This window comes from Platichthys flesus, chromosome 14 (assembly GCF_949316205.1).
Source record: "Platichthys flesus chromosome 14, fPlaFle2.1, whole genome shotgun sequence".
In the NCBI taxonomy this organism is placed as follows: domain Eukaryota; kingdom Metazoa; phylum Chordata; class Actinopteri; order Pleuronectiformes; family Pleuronectidae; genus Platichthys; species Platichthys flesus.
In genome coordinates, this window is record NC_084958.1 from 13,241,424 (window position 1) to 13,261,514 (window position 20,091).

Here is a 20,091-nt window from a genome sequence, read left to right on the forward strand (position 1 = left end):
ATCCGAGGGGGGCATTGTCTTCAGTTGAAACGGTTTCAAAACTCTTTTTTATTTTCAAATAATAGAAAAGTTTGTTTTTGTGGACCACCTGTTTTCACACACTGTTGCACCAAATCTACAAATATGATTAGTTGCTAGAAGAGAGGGGTCCTTCTACTTGCTCAACACAGGGGCGGATCTAGGAGAGGTCAGGGGGGGGCACCGAAATCTGATTGCCTGTCCTTCCAGTAGCCCTTCATGATAATTTGTTAAGCACATTATATTCTTTATGCTTTTTTGAAGGACATAATGTTGAATAAGGGCATATTTTCAATATATATATATATATAAAGAAAGTAAACAAGGGATGGCTTAAATGTAAAGCTTACTGAATCAGGAGATGTACATGGATGCTGGACATATAATTGGCCCCTCTTAATAAATTTGAGCCCCTTTATCGCCCCTGATTTAGAAAAATCCTAGAACCGCCACTGGCTCAGAAGTAGAGCTTGGTTCATACTAATTTGTTTTGTAAACAACGCTTAACAATGACTGTCATTGTTTTTGTCAAATTGGGATAAAATAGGGTAGAAAACAAGTTGTTAGTTATTTCTAGCGTTACTCACTTATGTTCTGTTGTTGCAGTGTCTAACAAAGCATCATTTAATACCAACGAACAGTGCAAAGGAAATTACTCAGAAAAGCACAGAGTGGGTTGTATAACATTGCTTTCGTTCAGCAGCCATGTAGATAAAGATTAGCTTTAGGAATATTTGTTAAAATAATACAGCTTCATAGAAGATACGTGATTTGCCTTATCTACAAGTAACATGACAAAAACGCCCAAACGTATTAAACGATGTGGTCTTACAGCAGGCAGCCAACGCGGGGAGTTCTTTATACAAATAGCTTCACCTAATTTATCGTGACATCCCACTTGGTACACTCCACTGCTGATGTCAGTGTCAATGATGTCATACTGAGCCAGGGAATTACCAAACTGCCGGCAGGAGGAAGTTTGCTAGCTACCAATTAAACAGAAACTTCCCAAGCACAGGCGATCTAAGTTTGTGGATTGGCAATAACACAACCACCCAATGTCTTTTACCACACACTACAGGGAGTGTAAACTTCTCAAAGGACACGACAAAACATGCGAGAGTTCCCTTGAACGACATGCCACATAACCCTTTGGAATCAAATTGATATAGTGTTGTGATTGTTTTGGCCCAGCTGCACAGTCTGTTCCATCTTTCAGCCCCAGTGCACCTGACTGCACACACATGGGCTGTCAATTAACCCAGATACTCCGCAGTCCCCTGTTCGTTCCATCATTTCTGTCCTTTGCACTGTCATCCCTCCATCAGCCCTGCTCCTCTTCCTTCTCCACATGCCACTAAGAGATTGTGCTATTGGACAGAAGGTAGACATCATCCAACAAAAAACGCTGTATGTGTACCTGTGCGTGTGTGTGTGAGTGATTCAGTGTGTGTGTGTGTCTGGGTTTGATTTGACACCTTTAAATGTCAGTTAGACGGAAGGATTAAATGAAGGTGTTGGTATCAACACACCCATATTTCATCATGTAATCTAACTTAGGTTCAATAAAAACCTGCCTCTAGTGCAGCAGCTCAAGGTCAAGGTAAACTTTATCATCCCACAAGGGGAAATGCATGTGGTCATACACGACTCATCTAAAACACATAGGCACACCGTACATACACCCAACCACACACACACACATATCCGAAGCAATAGACCTAACAGCAATTTAGAATGTGCCAAAAGAGAGTGCTTCCAGTAGGATATACAATCTGAAAGTGCGATCAGGATATACCACATACAGCAGCACGTACAATGTACAATCTAAATGTTCATCTCAACACAGCACGTCTAATATTATATGAAATGTACCTCACACAGCCTCAAGTACGATATAGAGAAGTAGAGTATAGTCTACAATAAGCTCACAATCTAAATACCCAGACATAGTAATATAAGTGCACATCTATCTCTCACTTAGCAGTCTGAATGCTGTAGGGACAAATGATTTGACCTGCTACATCCTCTGAGTTTGAGGTATAAGGTTGTTACACAGTTGCGCTGCAGAGACCTGATCAACCTCAATGATCCTGCCCTGCTGTTTTCATCATGCACTGCAGTCTGGCCTGATATTGAGGATGCATATTTCCAAAGGTGCAGACTACGGCAAAAGACAGAACACTCTGGATTACAGCTTTTTAAAAAAACATCTGGAGGATGTGACGGTCTATTTTAAAATTGTTCAATTCCCTAAGAAATAATATCCTCATGACAACATCAAGCGATTGTCAATTTCCACTTACGGTTATCTTTAAGTTGAGACCCGCTCAACTCTTTCTACCTCTGTCATGGTGAAAGGACTTATTGTCTTTTTATTATTTTTTTATCTATGAACATCTTCTTAGTAATGACCCCAAGAAAAATATGTGTGAGCATCACTGAATTAAACCCTGGATTTCCCTCTTAAAACCCTCTGCTGATGAATTGTCAGGTTATAATTGGAAACATTTATTTTCCTTTATTCCTTTTATGGTGAGAGCAGGTGTCAACATCTATCATACCTCAGCAGATTCTCTCACTGTTGACATTCAGCAAATCCACAGCTATCTTGTCATTGCTGAATCAAATTATTTCAACACTCCAGACTTTCCCCTTTCTTAGTTAGAAAAATGTAAATTTCCGTGCTGCTGATATTCACTAGGGAACGCTGACAAGCTCCTAAATGTCACAGACGGCGCTGGCTGGGCCAGGGAGGACTGGGAGTTCCGACCTCGTCTGAAACCTGTCAGCTCCCACTCAACGGCAGAAAATCGACACAGTTCAAATCACCGCACACTTAACTGGGAATCGCTGCAGTCCCTGACAATCAAGATTGAGGTGCCATAGCCATTGTAATCCTTTCAGTGGTCATGCTAAGCTAATCAGATTCCCGGTATGAATGATGGGGTTTTCTGCCAGAGTTGGAGCAGTTTTAGTTATTGCACTTCAGAGATTTCTTTTCCGAGGGATTTGCCTCTGTACTTGACAGTTTGAAGTGGCTGAGGTTCAGTCTTTCATGCACCAGTCAGGATTTAGCCACAGCTGAATCGGAATCGGATTTCAGCAGATTTTGAGTAAAAAGCTGTGATGGAACTTTGAATCTGATCGTTTAGACATGTAAGCTGTTTATTGAGTGAGTTGATCCTTAGCATAAACATTTCAGGCTATGATCAAGATAAAAAAAAGTTTTATCTAAAAATGAAAACAGAAAATGGCTTGGCTTCTATGTATGAATGAACCGCTTTTAATTGCGTCTCGGAATTAACCAACTGTATAATCACAAACCCTTCCAAGGTTCCAGGATGAAATCTTAAGTTGAAAGATGAACGTTTCCTCAAATCAAACCAATTTGTGAACACACAAGCATGTTTGATTAAAACCGGATTCCATGGAGCCTCGTATGAAGTTCAAAGCCTCGGCACTGGAAGAGATTCTCCACCCCCACGTCTGCCGGCATAAGTACAACCCCGCAAAAGCCTTGGCTCTGCATTTTAACTAATGGCCTCCTGGCTGTGGGCCTGTTCGCTTCTGAGCCCGAGTCATCGCTCCACCTGGTCTCCACTCACCATCTTCTGAATAACTCCTCTATTCAGGCAGCAGCAAATGGCCCCCTCTCTCAACTAAATGACACCTTTTATAAAAAAGACTCCTTATCGGTTATTTCATTTTTTTTTCCTTCTCTTCCAAACTTCCTCTTGAATAAGCCCCTGGAGTTCTGTGAGGAGAACCGCCCCTGACCTTGACATTACTTGAGTTGCGTAGAAATCATGTTTTGCGGGACGTTCTGCGGTTTTGACGAGGGCAAGTGTTTTCAATTTGAGTGTCAGATAATTGCCCCAAATTAAAATGTAAACCAATGAAGGGGCTCTTTCTATCCTTTCAGTGTGTATGGGTGTTGTTCGGCCTCCATCCCTTGGCTCTCGCGTCCTGTCCTGCCCTCCCCTCCACCCCCCACCCCCCTCTCTTCTCAGACACCAGACAGAGAGTGTGAGGGCTGAGCTTCACCTCGGTACACTTCAGGCTTTCTGCCTCTCAAGCTGGTTCACGCTCCACTGACCAGGGCTAGGGCTGCCTGGGCTGCATTATCAATTACCGGCCACAGGCACACACTGTTCCTGACAGACCCAGGGGAGAGGCACTCCACACAGAAATTCCTGCAGTGGAAAAAAAAAGGGGCTGAGGAGGGGAGGTACTTCCACAGCCGCAGCAGCCCAATCCTGCTCTCAGCCCAGTTATTTTTTACCGTGGAGACTTTTTTCAAGTGCTAAGTAACTAATGTTTTCAAGTGCACAAGTGTATACCATGAGTTGAGACCTCTGAATCATAACCCACTGGGATATTTTTAGCAATTTTAAATAGGTCTGGTGTTGTGCCAAAAAGTTGGCCCTTAACCCCAGAAACATCTGAGGCCATCAGAGCTTTGCAGGTGGGATTAAGTTTGAGACTTTGTCTTCCTGTGCTGCAGCAACACGTAAATCACCATTTATTGTTGGAGAGGATTATGGTAATGAGAATTTCTTTCTTATCCTCTTTTTAATCCAAAACCTTTTATTTAAAAATGTATGTGATGTTTTTGGATACACAACTGAAAACAACAAAGGGTTGGACATGCACGCAGAAAAAGCTATTTTAGGACATTAACTCCAGAGAGTCCGAACAAAGGGGTCCAGATTTTCTCTGGGGTTTGCCTTTTACATAAGAACAATTCAGCAGGAGATTTTCCACTCAGATGATACAACACACCTGCTTGGTACGTGAATTCTCTTTATAATCTCCTGAGATTATTCAGAGTTTTCATTAGGGGGCTGGCAGGAAAAACTCTTTTCTGCACAGCACCCGACTTGGATATCCGCGTTCTCACTTTCAAGCCCTCCAGAACATTTCAGGAGATTATCCAGAGTTTAGAGCATGTCTGAAAGCAGCTTTAGTCTCATTACCAGGCTCACTCATTCGGAATTCTAAACAAGTGTACAAAAAAACTAACCACATCCCAAATTCTCACGCCCTGAAAAAGTTAAAAAAACGTGCACGTCCCACTGGACAGACGGTGACCATGGTTGTGAAAGTAAGAGAAGCAGCAGAGAGACATGAAGAGCATGCGCACATGTACATTATGGGTGTCCCTGTCCTCGGAGCCTATGTGTGAAGAGCCTGTCACAGACAATGTGCCGTGCCTGTATGAGGGTGAGGTTCAGCCCAATGAAGCACTGCTTGTCCCCTCCAACTGCATCCCCACTGTCACCCTGGGACGGCGATGCTGACAGTGATTGGTGACTGTGTCCTGCACTCCTCTCTCCTCCCGCCATCTCTACCATCCCTTGCTCCTGTGCTCCACTTTTATCTGGCCCCACTTGCTGCCCCTGGCTTTTAATGCAGAGCTTGGCTCACCATTAATCAAAGTCAAAACCTCCTAGTGTCTGGCTGAGACATAAAGAGAGGAGGGAGAGAGAGGGAAAAAGAGAGACGGAGTCAGAAAAAGAGAATATGAAAGAACGTGATGAAAGAATGAAAAGCGTCTTTGCCTTGGCATCGTTAATCTACGGTGGAATACAGATGAGTTGGGGCGTCATTTTACATGTCTGGCAAAGACCTGAGTCTCTGTTTTCATTATTCTACTTCTAGTCGCCATATTTCACATGTTATGTTGAAGGGTTAGCTCATCAAGCGTGCTGCTCCACATATTGAAGGAGCACTCCAGTTGTTTACTGTTGTACTTTCAAAAAGTTGGGGCGCTCAAGAGACAGATTTTAAATAGAGTGCCCCAAACTGCAGACTTTCAGGGCCTTGTGTGGGTCAAGCTCCAAAAAAAATGCTGGATCCTGCATTTCCTGCCACTCAATAGTGCGTGTTTCTTTGACCCTGCCTGTCAATGAAATGTAAACATATTTCAAAGACCATGCCCATAATTTGTAACACTGGGTGTCTGTTTGTTAAATGTGGGACTCACTGCTAAAAATGACCCTGATTATATCACAAGGGTAATTTCGTCTCCCGAGCTACAGAAGACATTAAATAACTGTGTCAAGCAAACTTATGTGGAGCTGTTAAATCTGTGCTTCATCTGGTCAGCCTTATCTGAGCCCACGGCTAGAAGGGTGGGGGGGCTCTCAGTTACTCTCAGGGGGTTTTCACAGCTGAAATTCTCGACCATGGTCCAAACCAAAGTCTATGTCTTTGTTACATTGTTTACATTTGAGCTGGATAGTTTTGGTTTCACTTTGCAATTTAGGGAGCACACTAAAGAGTTTGTATGAGATAAGTATTCACTGTCATCACCTATGTGGGCTGCGTCCACCTTTTCTGGCGGGGCGTTTGTCTGCCGTTAGTGTGCTGTCAATTCAGCGATTGTTTTTGCTAACTTTTTTGAATATAGCACAAAATTAAAAAAGTGGCTTTTCTGTTGGAATGTGCAAAACTAATGAATTGGTTAACTTTATTGTGTTACTGCTAGCAGTTACTAGAACAAACCAAACCAGGGTTCAGTTTCACATTTAAAAGCCGACTTGCTCTTTCTCTGCGGGGCTCTTCCGGTTTGTACTTTAAGCTGCCGACACACTATTAAACCATGGAACCTCCTAATAGGGGTTCAATGTCAGTGATGAGGGCAGCAGCCTATACTTATATGTTGTGCCACTGTCAAAGGCATAGGTCTAACTACAGCCCGCCCTATTAGCAGGGGCTCACAGGGCCAAGCCACCCATTACTACATGGTCATGGTTCTCAAACATCATAAAGAGGGATAAGTTCGGCACCGTGGATTTCCGTCGAGGAGCCACGGTTGGAATTGTTTCCTGAATCACATTTAACACGGATGACTCTGATTGTGGTAAATGTGGAAATAGAAGAACCTGTACACTGCAGGAACATATCATGCACAAATGCATATGTAGAAAATCATGCCCACACTTACTGTCTCTCAAAACACCACATAAAGACGTTATAATTGACAAAGGGGCTCAGTAGCAATCAAGCCCACTCTTTATGTTGTCGCCTGCAGCTATTACCTCACATTGGTTCAGGGACAGGATCCAACATTTATGAGAACAGACATCATATGAAATAAAAAATGGCACTCGGACGGAGCCCGAAGAACCGTCTCAGATGATGAAACTGTTGGACACCCTAACTGGGATACATACAGGCCAAACTGAGATGGAAGAAGCAGGGAAAGCGGCTACCCCCCTGAAAACAAATGGAAAGGCTCTGTGGGCTGTAAACTGAAAAGACATAATGAATAGTGCCTTGGATACCCTCCACAGACATGTTTGCCTGACATCTCTTTTGATTTTCGAACCCCACAGAACGCAGATCTCTTTAATTCATCTGGTTGTTTGCATTCCAGTCGACTGCACTGGCTCTTATCCTGGGTCTTGAATGCAGCCCACTCGGTTGGAATTGCATGGGATGGCCAAGGATAGCGGTGTTTGCATTTCTGTGGGAACAGCGCTCCAAACACAGCAGCTAAGTGGAGGAGGATTGTTTGTACATCTACTTGGCACTCTGTGGTCGCAGGGATTGCTGGCACATAATCTAGGTCAAGGAGGCTGTGCCAGGAAGATCATAGAACTGTTGAGCATCAGGCATTAGTTGATAGAGATAGCACCGGTCTTGAGATTAATGGGCTTTTTTTTCTTTTCATGCATTGTTCACCAAAGCACACCCGCAACACCACTCAGAGTGGAAAGGAGTTGTAAAATGTGTAAAGGATGAAGAACACCCTCTTCATCTGAGGCACTGGTGGATGTAGGTTAAGTGTCCAGGATGGATTACACAAGGAATCAGAGCTGCCATATCCAGACACTCTTCACCGCAAGTATGTTCATTGGCCACACGACTACCAAACAAAATCACCTCTGTAGTTGCTTAGGATTGTAACAAATTCACGAGAAGCAAAGAGAGTGTTTTCTCCTCAAATGAAACCATCAGATTTTCACAAAGAGACATCAATTCTCTAGTATTACAAAATTCAGGCCTGACATGAATGATGGCCTATAGGGGGCATTGTAGAGCCATTGTGTGTCTGTATCTGTAAGTGTGTGTGTGTGCCTGTATCTTGTGGAGAGTACAGACCGTGAATGAACTCCTAAATCACACTATTGATCAGTCCTTCCACACAGGCACACGGTGGGATCGAGGGCAGTTAAATGGCCTCTGCAGTGGTTCACACTAAATCCCCTCAACTCTGTCCCCACCTCCATTATTCCCTCCTCATCCGTGCTTTTCCTTCTCTCACCTTTGTCTACTCATGGCCAATTTAAACCATAAACTGCCACAACTACTGCTGCCCCATAGGTGGCCCATTGGTTTTTCTTAATCTCCCAGCAGGCCAGTAAAAAAAAGCCACACCAAGTTGTATAGGCAGGACTCCATTGAGGTGGAAACCAAACTTTTCCTTCGCTGAGTAATCTGACTTTAAGGACCACTTCACTGTCGTGTCCTCTCGTTGGTTGATATTCGTTTGGTACTAGAGGAGTAATAATATACCATTAGCCTTGTCAACAGTCTGCCTCTCATGGGAACGCTCCTTTTATCCCCTTAAATCCCTCACCTGATTGTGTTGTTTCAAGCTGAGGAGCAGAAAGTAATACTGATGTTTGTATGCCACTTGTTTTTTTTACAAGACAGAACTCTGAGTCTCTGAAAGTACAAAACACTAATACTTCAACTTCGTCTTTGACACCAGCAAAAACTTGCTTTAACTTGGCTTGAACTACATCATCAGTTGCAGGTTGGGAATTGATGAAATGGTCCTTTAAATAGAGCTGACACGGCTAACCCCACTTAAAAGGTGCTCGACTCTATTCCCATTGCCAGGAGTAGACTTTGCCTTTCTGTCTCTTTTCCCCGGTGCGTCATGTTGGACGTCATGAATGCACCGACAACTGTGGCGATCTCTCACCTTGCTCTATTTCAAATTAGCGCATTTACCCAGGTGTCATGTTTCCATCACTGCCGGTCAGAGTCGCAGCTGAAACCAGTGCCTACTGCAGCGTCATTTGACCCAGGAGTAAATGCTGATTGTATCCATTCCCATTGCAGCCAAGCTGTCAGTGTTTTGTTTTTCTTGCACTTTAGGTTTGAAAAAAAGTGGATGATAGTGGAGAAATAAAAACTGCTAAAGACTCAATTACTCATCTCAAGCTCTTTTTTTTACCAGCAAATAACTAAAATGAATTGAAAAAAGGATTAGATGGGAGTGGTGCAACATTAACCCTTAATTGTTCTAATTGTTCTCAATATAATATTTAACACATTTAATAAAACAAGAATAGTAATGTGCAAAAATAGCTTGTTATGATGAAACTTCTCAAATCTTTTAAATGAATGTCGTTACTTTGTTCAATTTTCTCTTAGCATTTCTAATTCAAAACGCAGCTGCAATACAAGTATTTGATGTGACAATTTTCAACTTTCTCATCCTGCATATCTGCTCTCCCTGATGTGCACAAACATGACCATGTGACACAAACAAAGAAATCTGTCTATTGTACTGGCAATCTTGGCTCTGGCATGGATAGGGCATTATGTGAAATTAGGGTTGTGTATTGTTCTTCTGTTAAGTCCAAACATTTGCAGCCTGTTCTTTTGTCTCACAGTCAAGGGCTTATCTTGTCTTTTGGATGCGGAAACAATCCCAAAAGTTTGAGCAGGGTTTTGATTGAGTTGCACCTTTAATGGATCAGTCATTCAAGCTTTTGGCTTTAGATGTGAGTACCAGAAAAACAAGGCATTTGTATGCATTTCGATTAATATAGATATATACACCCGACCAGCAGCAATTATAGTCTAATCCATCAAGCCTTCACTACAGGAGTCTCAAACAAAAACATCCACTGTGCTGCTGCTCTGCCGACAGACACACTTTGCTGATGAAAGAGGTCAGAGGACAAATGGCCAGACTGGTTCCAGCCATACATTGTATATAAAGATGACATGACAGCGCCTGAAAAGTGACGCCAAAGTATCTTGATCGCCACCTGGTGCCTGGCTACATTATAGGCCCTAAATTCCCCATCTACTGTGTAAGTGAATGAGACATAAGCCAAACAAAAAGTCAAAGTATCACACTGACATGTGGGTCCAAGTCCAAGTGCTCATTTCTTCCTGGTGACCTTGGTTTTAATTGGTACTGCACAGGCTCTGGAGCCACATGCGCAAGATGGCGATGTTTGTATCCGGGGATGAACAGGAAGAAGCGATGACGCGTCGTCCATCTGTATACTCAGTCTTTGGTTCCAGCTGACAGAAAAGCTATGGTAACTCAGATAACCACTCCTAGCAGCTGTCATGAGCAGAACAGCATCTCAGAGTACACAGCACATCAAACATTGAGGCTTTGCAAAAACAAAAATAGAGGCCGACATTTTAAAGAGAGTCTCTACTTTTAGACTATGTGGTGCATTATTAACAATAATCCTGTCTCAATACTTCTGCCTCTTCAGCGCCCTGCCAATGAAGCCCCCCTGTCGAAACTGGGAACAGTGCAATTATCCGGCTACAAAGGGCCACATAGGACTGGACATAGGCCTGGCAGATTACTGGCAGACACCTCATTACTGCAGCCGACTCCAACAATGGGCCTGAGTATTGCTTCTTCTACATCTATCTGTCAAGTGCGCTATTAGCCTGTCAAATGGGGATAGTCAGCACCATTAGGCCACCCTGATAATCAGGCCTATTTACTCCCTCATTTTCCTCTTCTTCACTGTCATAGTCACGCACTCTGATCAAAAACAGGCACCTGCTTTCTCTTTCTCTTTCTCGTCCTCCCTCCCATTTCTCCACTTTCACTCATTTTCAGACAAAGACAAGTTCAGACGGTCGACACATCCCTCTCGGAGAATCCAAAATGCTATCTCATCCACCAACTAGACCAAATTGAATTTCAAAATAGTCCTTGCATACAAAAGAGAGCGGGATGAAGCAATTTCTGTTTCAACGATCTTGGAGTAAAAAGCGAGTGGGAATGTACATCGGTAAACCATTTATCTGAAGTCGATTTATTTGACATTAGATATTTCATTATTCGATCGAAAGTATTTGCCGACACAAGTTCTCACCGAATGTGACAGAAACCCACGATGCAGAAAATCATGGTGCATGGCCAACAAACACTTCCAGGGACCCGAGTATCTCTGTCCTCGTGGGAACCTCACCTCAATGAACTCAACCGACAATCTCTTGTCTTTCACCAAAGTGTTTCTCCACTTGAAGCCTGTTATTAGGTCCCAAAAGCTCCCAGCGCCATTTTCACGGACCACCTCATCCACAGTAACACGGAAAAATGAAGAGAGCCTCATTTAAATTTTTCACTTGGTCAACACTTGTCCCTTGATAGGTGCTTCTGTGTACAAGTCCAAGACCTACAGGAGCATGACAAACCCTGCTTCAAAGAGGACCGGCAAAGACAATATCCTCGACCTGTCATTTCCATTGGCTGGGCTCAAATCCCATCACAGGCTCAGTTAGAGGATGAGCACACACACACACACACACACACACACACACACACACACACACACACACACACTCACATACGCCAAAGACAGACAGAGAGAAAGAAAGAGAGAGGGACAGAGAAAAAGAGGATGAAGGTCATTTTCATTGACTGCATGAGCTCAGATCCATCACAGGCAAAACAGAAGAGAATGCACACACACAGACACAAACAAACACACACACATCCACACAAACACAACCATGCAGAGACAGACAAGGAGAAAGGGGACGGAGAATGAGAGAGTAGTGAATAATATTTCAAGTTGGCCTGAAAACAGCAGCTGTTTGTGCATCTATCTTGGGCTTGGTCTCCTCCAGTCTGACATTAAATGAATGAACAGTGAACAGTGTTGAACTTGGATAGCTTGTTATACGGCGCTAAAGCTAAAAACTGTAAATCAACATGTCTACGTCTGTTCTCTGTCCGTAAGCTCAGTGTAACTCCAGTGTGAGACAAGGACAGATTAAGTTAAATTAAAGCAAAGCTATGTAACTTTTTCCGGCCTCTGCAGCCATTAGTGGGAATTAATTCATATCGGGCGCGGAGTCCGAGCAGTTAAGTGGTTTTCATGCACAGAAAACAAAGCAAATCAATCGCTTAAGCAGAGCTCCTACTGGGTAGAGTCCCACTGAATTAAAAACACAGCGGAGTCTATCCCTCACCAACCCCGGCTTTCCCAAACACAACAACAAACACTTATTATTATTATTGATATTTTCGTGTGTTGAATACCATAAAACGCTGGTTTTGAATAGTCTTTTTTTCCGCCATTTTTCTTAACCTTTCTGGCTCTGATTCTTGCATTTTGACTGACGTATTTTGACTGTGTGGAATGTTTTAAATATCTGTAAAAAAACATCTGTAACAGGTAGTTAGGTAGCATGTAATATTGTGTTATTTCGGCTCCCCCTTTTATATTTTATCTGGATCGTTTACTTTAATTGGCATTATTTATATTTGTTTGTCTTTGTTTTATCTATTCGTCTGCCTAACATTTGATTTGATCTCTTTGTCTCAGATGCTCTCAGCGACTAGCGACTGTGAATGGTGCTATTTAAACGATCTTTGATTTTTTTGGTTCTCCTATAAATCGGAGGATTTAAAGGCAGGTTTCGAATACGATGCTTCCTTTCATGAGGTGAGAAGCACTGACTTGCATAGCTCAAAGAACAAAGTCTGGTTCAACAAACTGAACATTGCAAAACAAAGACGTGTCGACTGAGAGCCTCTGGATGTGAACCTCAAAAAGAAAACAGGTTTGGTAAATGACTCGTGCTGTTTGCGGGAGGATGATTACCTTCACCAGCGTTCAAAGACAAGAATCTCTGGAATGCCCATAGAGACTTCCAAAATGGGGGCATTCCGATCACACGAGTTGTAAATAAACTACAAAGACGGGAGAGATGGTACAGTATACTTCTTGTACCCACTTTGAACTCCTCACATCGTGTTTTCAAAAACAAAAGCAAGTAGCCTCATTTAAAAACAGAAGGCCTTGAAACAGAACAGGTTTGTATCTGTAGGATTTCCACTTTACCAACTGGCCTTGCACTGCAAACGCTAAGTCTAATTGGCACAGCAATCATCTATGCCGTGAAGTGAAACACTCAAATAATGGTCTTTTGAGTCGACATTATACACATTTATACGATAATAGTAAGGGAGATTGGAACCTGGCATCTTACAGAGGAAATATCTGTGGTGAGTTACATGAGGATGATCATCACACTGCAAATAGATCAGTGTAGACGTCATCGTCGGTATCGTATCCCACCGAGTCGCATCAGCCACTTACCGGCCTGATTGGTGGAGATGTCTATGGAGACATGCTGGGCGGGATATGGGCTCTTATTACTAACTCCGTTGACAGCCTGTATCTCGAAGCTGTAGAGAGTGTGAGCCCACAGGTTGCTTATGAACACCCTGGTCTCGGTCAGGCCCAGCTGCCGCGGGACAAAGTCCACGTTGTCGTCGCAGTGGGAGCAGGAGCGCCGGTCGGCCCGGCACTTCTTGCACACTATGTTGTAGACCACGTCGCCGCGGCCGCCCGTCTCCCGGGGGCTATGCCACTCCAGGATCACAGAGGTTTCATTCACAATGGAGATCACGTTCCTCGGGCTGGATGGGACACCTGGAAATGCACAGAGAAAAGACTTGAGTCGAAGACAAGCTGGCACAAGCTTCCTGTGCGTCGCATATTTTCGAGCACCGTGCTTCCAATCAGCTTCACACCTTGCATGTGTATTGTTAAAAGGCCCAAGGAAGTGCAAAGGCCCACTAGATTATTTTTATGAAAGATATTCACTGGGGTCCCTGGTGTTGCTCTCCGTCATGGCAGCAACATTCATAGAATCCATTACCTTTTTAGTAAAATGTCAAAAAAATAAAAGCATGACGATTATTCTATTGCGGCAGTACTTTATATCAAGAGGAATTACACTACGCTTTTATCCTGAACGTTGTGAACTTGGGTCTGAAGACCTCTGAAATCGACATTTACAACAGGTACTTCACTAGTTTAGTCAATTTACAACCAGTAATAAATGTAAGCGTTGTTGTCCAAGAGCGGGTTTGACATTTTTTCCTCCATCCTCAGCAGAATTTGAATGCTAATTTATTCCACTCATCTCCACAGAGATCATACAGCGAAACGTCTGTGTCTATCAAACATTGGCTTTTTGGCAAAATGCAGTGTTGCTTGGTGAGTTCTTATCCGAGTGGCTCCGGAGATTCACGCTCCTATTCACTCCCTCATAGCCCGCAGCTGGAGCAGAAACTCCAAGGCAATCTTCACAGAGAGAAATGAAGAAGCGACAAAACTATTGTTTTGCTCGAGCGGTGGCCAAATATTAGGCGGCAGAGAAAGTGGCGTGTTAAAAAGCCTCAGTGTGGAATATTTACTTAGGTGAGACTGTGTCCTTCCTCAGCTCCTTCTTCTCAAATGCCAGAGACTGCAGATGAAGCAGAAATTCACCAAAGCCCTTAGTCAGTGCTGCTTAGGTTGAATGAAGCTGCCCTGCAGAGCTGATCTGGTACCAATTTATGCTCCATAAAGCCTGACCTTTATCATTAAAAGAGAATTTGAACTGACTCATTTCTAGATCCATGACTGCTTTGAAACTAGAAATTCATTCAGCTCCTCAGACCCTTTGAGGGATTACTCAGCTCTCTAACAAACTGCACTCGCTGTTCTCCTCTCCTTCCTTTTTATTCGAACCATGAGAAAAATATGATAACAAGCGGGGAAAAAAACGTTTAGATTTTAAAGTATATTATAATGCAGCAGTCAAGTTTCCCTATTTATATCTTGTATAGTCCAGATAGCTATTCTAGTCAGCACAGACACAATTAATCATTGTTGCTGCGACGCCATGTGGGATGGCCCTGGGGAGCTGGGACAAAGCGGCAGAGTGCACGTGGACGAGGGAACGGCGCTGCTATGGCTGTGACCTCAGCTCAGCACCTCAACAGCGGAGAGGTCGGTGACAGGAAGGGCGAGACCTCGGTAGTGTGATTATTATGATCTGGCTGTGAGGACAGGTAGTGCTGAAAATACATGGTCGACCAGTGAGTAATTAATGAATTTGATACTTTACATTAATGCATGTTTGCAAACAGAATTTGCTCCAGCAAAAACCTGGACATGAGGGAATCTGCAGCACTTTAGCCTTTTCCCTCGGGGAACACACATAGGCACCTCATATGTCACGTATACCACTTGTGTCCTCTCTATCATTAATCACGTGCATGCACTTGTCCCCAAACTGAAAAACAGGGCACATCTGCTCATGTGGAAAATGTGGCACAAACTTCCATTCCTGAACCATCAATACTTATTTATCGGTCTTTATCAATGTGTTCGTACAACAGTGGGGTAAAAGTAAAAAAAGAAGTGGTGTGAACGGAGCGTCATCCCAATTACGTCCAGGCTACATGTGTGCAGGAACAGCCAGAGAAATCAAATGTGACTGCCACTTAACCAGTGATTTGCAGACTATTACTGTAGCCTGTGGCTGCTGTAATTTGCCATAGAATTTAATTTGTTGAGAGCGTTACTTACAGGCTCTCAGCTTGCGGTCATTTAGCAATGCCAATCAGATTTGGTTGTGCTTACATACAGTACATTTTCTTTCACTTAGGTTAAAGGGATACTGCAGCAGCCCCTCTCCCCTCTCTGACATGTATTACAACACACTAAGGGCTCTACTTTAATGCTGCAATTGATTTTCTGATTGATTTTATTTGATTAACTGAAATACAGTACACAAATGGGCACACGGTACCATTACTCATCACGGTATCGCAATAAAGTCATGCAACTCATTTATTGCAGTGCTTAGGGAGGAAAAGGGAGTGAGACGTATGCACTACTTATATCCCATTTTTCAGTAATTTCTCATTAAAATTATACAATGAATATATATTATTAAAAACTACACAAATTCAAGTGCTGGTCTTAAGACTATCTATCACAACAACCACTAGAAGTGCCAGGTCATCTGTGTGGGGACACTGAGGACATATTAAATGTCTTCAGTCTGGGAAAGTGCATTGTGCAAAAACTGTTCAGTCCATTCCCAGTGAACCACAACATGTGCTTAGACTGGACCGCTGTAATTTCCTTATCATCAGAATTTCCCCATAATTCTTGGGAAGCCTCCAGCTGATCAGTAATTCTGCAGCACAAGTACTAGGAGGTTTGACAGGAACTTGAAGAAGAGATCACACTGTATAACTACCATATCAGCTCCTCTGTATTGGCTCTGTGTCAAAGCACAGAAGATAATTCACAATGTTTTTCCCTTCCATATAAAACCCGTAATGACCGAGCGCCTGGAAGTAGGAAATCAATACTGTTGTGCAGGAGGCACAGAACAGCAAGGCACAAATACACAGAAGGCCAACATGCAGACGGAGGGTGTGACTCTGTAAGTAGAACTCGTGGAAATAGTAGAGGCCGTGTTGTCTTGATTTACAAGTGTGATGATGCACATTTAATACATTGCAACACAAATTCATTATTAACATAAACAATTTTGCAAACACTAGCCCATGGGCATGGGCATGTGTATGTGTAGCTTGACATGTGTGTGTAAGTGTATGTTTATGCTTGTGTATGCATGTTTATGTATGACTGTGTGTGTTTGAATGTGTGTTTAAGTATGTGCATGTCTACTTGTATGTGTATGAATGTGCATGTCGTGTGGTAGCCTACTTGCATGTGTGTGTGATTTTATTTGTGTTTGTGCATATGAATATGTGTAAATAAATATATGTGAGTGTCTGTAAGTATGCATTAGTATCAGCATGTGCATTTGCGTTCATGTGTTTGTAAGTGTGTATGTTTTATTGTGTATGTGTGTGTGTGTGCACGTGCGTGTATGTGTCTAACTGCATTTGCATGTATTTGTATGTGTAGATATGTATGGGTATGTGCATGTATCTTTAACTCTTCTAGGCAAGTAAAAATTCCAGTTTGCTAAATACACAATAATTATCTAAGGTAAACAGAACCATGACACTCCCCATGTCTTTCATGCACACACTGTGTGGTCCAAAATCTGAGACCCTGTTCCACTTCACATAAATATGAAAGTGTTCAGACCCGTACATGTACGGTGAGATACTCAAAGAGACTCTCTACTGACTACTACTGTATGTGTAGCTGTGATGGCACAGAGAGGGCTTCACGGTGCCATCTTGGTTGTAAAACACCACCGTGCAGTTCTCTACCCTGGGTTGCTCGTATTAAGAGTGCCCCAGTGCCCAAAAATAAACACTCCTGCACACAGTTTACTCCTCCCCCCTTTGCACAGGCTGAAGCCGACACTTCTCCTCTCTCAAAATGTTTGTTTTTATGATGTGAAACGGGCCTTGAGGGACCAGCAGAAGGCCCCTGAGTGGAGATACTGATCACAGCCAGAGGAGCTGGTGGAAGGGAAAGAAAGAGGGTCTGTGTGGGCTGGTGAGACATGAAATGAAACATGTTATGAGGACTAATACTGTCTGGCTGGGAAACTGAGGGAGTCATAGATTGATACTGTGAATGGGTGTGTGCAGTGCAGCTGAGGAGATGCATCCACAATTACTTGTTCGAAAGGATGTGGAAGCTCCTCTCTAAAGGACTAGAGACTAATAATGCCCACATTATTCTCTATGATAACTCTTATAACCGAACATGACTCTGCATTTATTAAGCTTTAGATCTGGCAGAGACCAGAGTCATTTATAACGTGTGTGCACGCATGTACGCAGCAGAACATTATGTCCTCCAAGCCAGCACAGGGATTAGAGTAGTTCCATTTACTGCTGAGATGAAACTGGCTGCTGAGCTCTGGGAAGCACCCTCAAACTGACTCCCCAACTGACAACACAGTTGAAGTGGGGGGGGGGGAAACACGAGAGAGAGAGAGAAGAACAGAATATTTATGCACTTTGATGGCTCACTCCTCTTTCCCTTTGAAAACAGAACAAGGAGAAATGGAAGGCAATGCATTGGCAGGCAAAAAGGAAAAAGAACAAAAAAAAAAACTAAATGGGAGGATGAGGCGAACGGAAAAATAGATAACCCCTGTCCGTTCAGTCTGGAATTTCGATGGGCTTTGTTTGTGTTTTTGAGGCAAAGTGTGTGACGGGGCTCAAGGAGGCTTTCAAGCCACACATATTGAGTATTGAGTGTGAGCCACAGGATTCGCAGGCCAGCGTGGTGCAAATAAGGAATGTCAGAACCATCCGATTTCCTTCTCATCCCCTATACTTATATTGATTAAGTTACATTGCAAAGATTTCCTCATTAACCAGTGGTAGGAAGAGGCACTGTGCATCATTTCCAACATTGTGTTGTGCTTTTCTCTGCCATCCCTGGTTTCTTTTGAGACAAAACTGTCAAATGTACAGATTCAGCTCTTTACTTTCCCTCCCACTGTCTTACTGGGACATTTTTTTAACGTATATTTCTGACACAAGTCCTTCTTTCCCATCACTATCTTCCCTTCTCCGCTGTTCCTCACCTCAGGGAGCTCCATCACTAAATCCCTTCTCCCCTACAGAGCAATCAGCGCTGGTTTCACTGCCCGACTCCCCTCGGACTCCATTGCACATGTCATTTGCCTCCTCTGACTCAAACACTGAGAGAAAACTACTGGCCCAGCATGTTGTAGCTGGCGGACACCAACCCCGCCCCCCTATGCAGCACCGTTCTGACATGTAAGCATTCATTCTTTCTCACATTTGCGCACCCTTCGGGATTTGGCTGTTTGTCAGACTGGAGGCTGGAGCCCGGAGTTGGGACCACGAGGGGCTGCGGTGCAACGCAAAGCCACTGTCCCAGAGCCCACTGTGCTGGGAAGAAGAGTGGGCTTCACGCTGAGAGACAGAACACTCGGTGTTCCTCCCCTCAGGCATGAGCTGGAATCAGCACAAGACCGGGGATTGGGGAAAAGGAGGGGCGGAAGGTGGAAGGGTTGTATGAAGTACATCCTCGGCATATCCCAGAGGGAAAAGACGTTTTTTTTTAGGGGGGGGGGGGGGGTTCTATAGCGTGGCCCCCTGCTGACACAGCCAGCCGCTGGACAATCCATCAAGCAAGCTAATCAGACTGATCTGGAGCAGAGAGAGACCGGTGCCTCTGACGCTGTCGTGAAGAGCCGAAGCCACAGCTTCTGTTCCTGCAGATTGGCCTGATTTCAGTTCCTCGTGCAGTGCTCCTATCAGGACCTGCAGTATTGAAGCCATTCTCACAAGGATGATCTCTCTGCCCCCGCCTGCTGAGATCTAGGACACCGTGAACATCCAGCTCAGTCGCCACTGTACGCTTGAACCTTCGGAGAGGAGGCTTTGAATTTGCTGGTGCTAATTAACCGTGAACTCATTCCGAGGACAGAGTGAATTTGGTTTAATAAGTTAATATAAAAAGGGTTCAGAGGAAAACAAAAATTCTCAGTAGGATATTTTTGAATGTGGCTATGTATGAGAAATAAGAAAAGCATTTTCTAAGAAGTGGGATACAGTTTCTTGTAATGAATATTCTATATTGGTGCATGATCGTGATTTTTGATAGTAGAATCGGTAATCATGCAAAAACCTAAAAAATAAAATAGTTGAGCCTAAATGTTAAGATATACAGACGAGTGGAGTTATACATGATATGAGAGAAGAAACAGAGTGTGATGCAGATTGGGAAGAAGAACAGAGCAGAGAAGATGAGACTAGTGAAGGAGAGGCATACATTGATTGAAGACAGAAGAAAAGTATCACGGGCTCGGTTTGGAAACTGAACACAGACCGGAGGGATCTGTTAAAAGAGCTCCACTGGGGAGATGTTGTGGGGATTGCTTGGGGAAATGTTGAGGCCTTGAGGTACAGGCGGATGAAAAACTTGATGGAGCGTTGGACGCATCACCAGAGGGTTGTGTGGTACACCACGCAGAGGGTGGAGAAAAACGCAAGGTGAAAGTGGGGTGTCATCCACTGAGGATGTCCACAGCCTGAAGCTGTGGATGGATGCACTCGGGAAGCGTTCAAACGGTCAG

General features: G+C 43.6%; 1 protein-coding gene across 2 annotated transcripts in view; it reads right to left on the reverse strand.

The window, feature by feature from the left end:
- The window catches only part of LOC133968769 (ephrin type-B receptor 1-B), a 152,982-nt gene that overhangs the window by 44,168 nt on the left and 88,723 nt on the right, over positions 1–20,091 (reverse strand). For both annotated transcript variants that reach the window (XM_062404955.1, XM_062404954.1), the window contains exon 5: positions 13,356–13,691. In XM_062404955.1, coding sequence (XP_062260939.1) covers positions 13,356–13,691 — 336 coding nt within the window. The remainder of the gene's footprint in view (positions 1–13,355; positions 13,692–20,091) is intronic.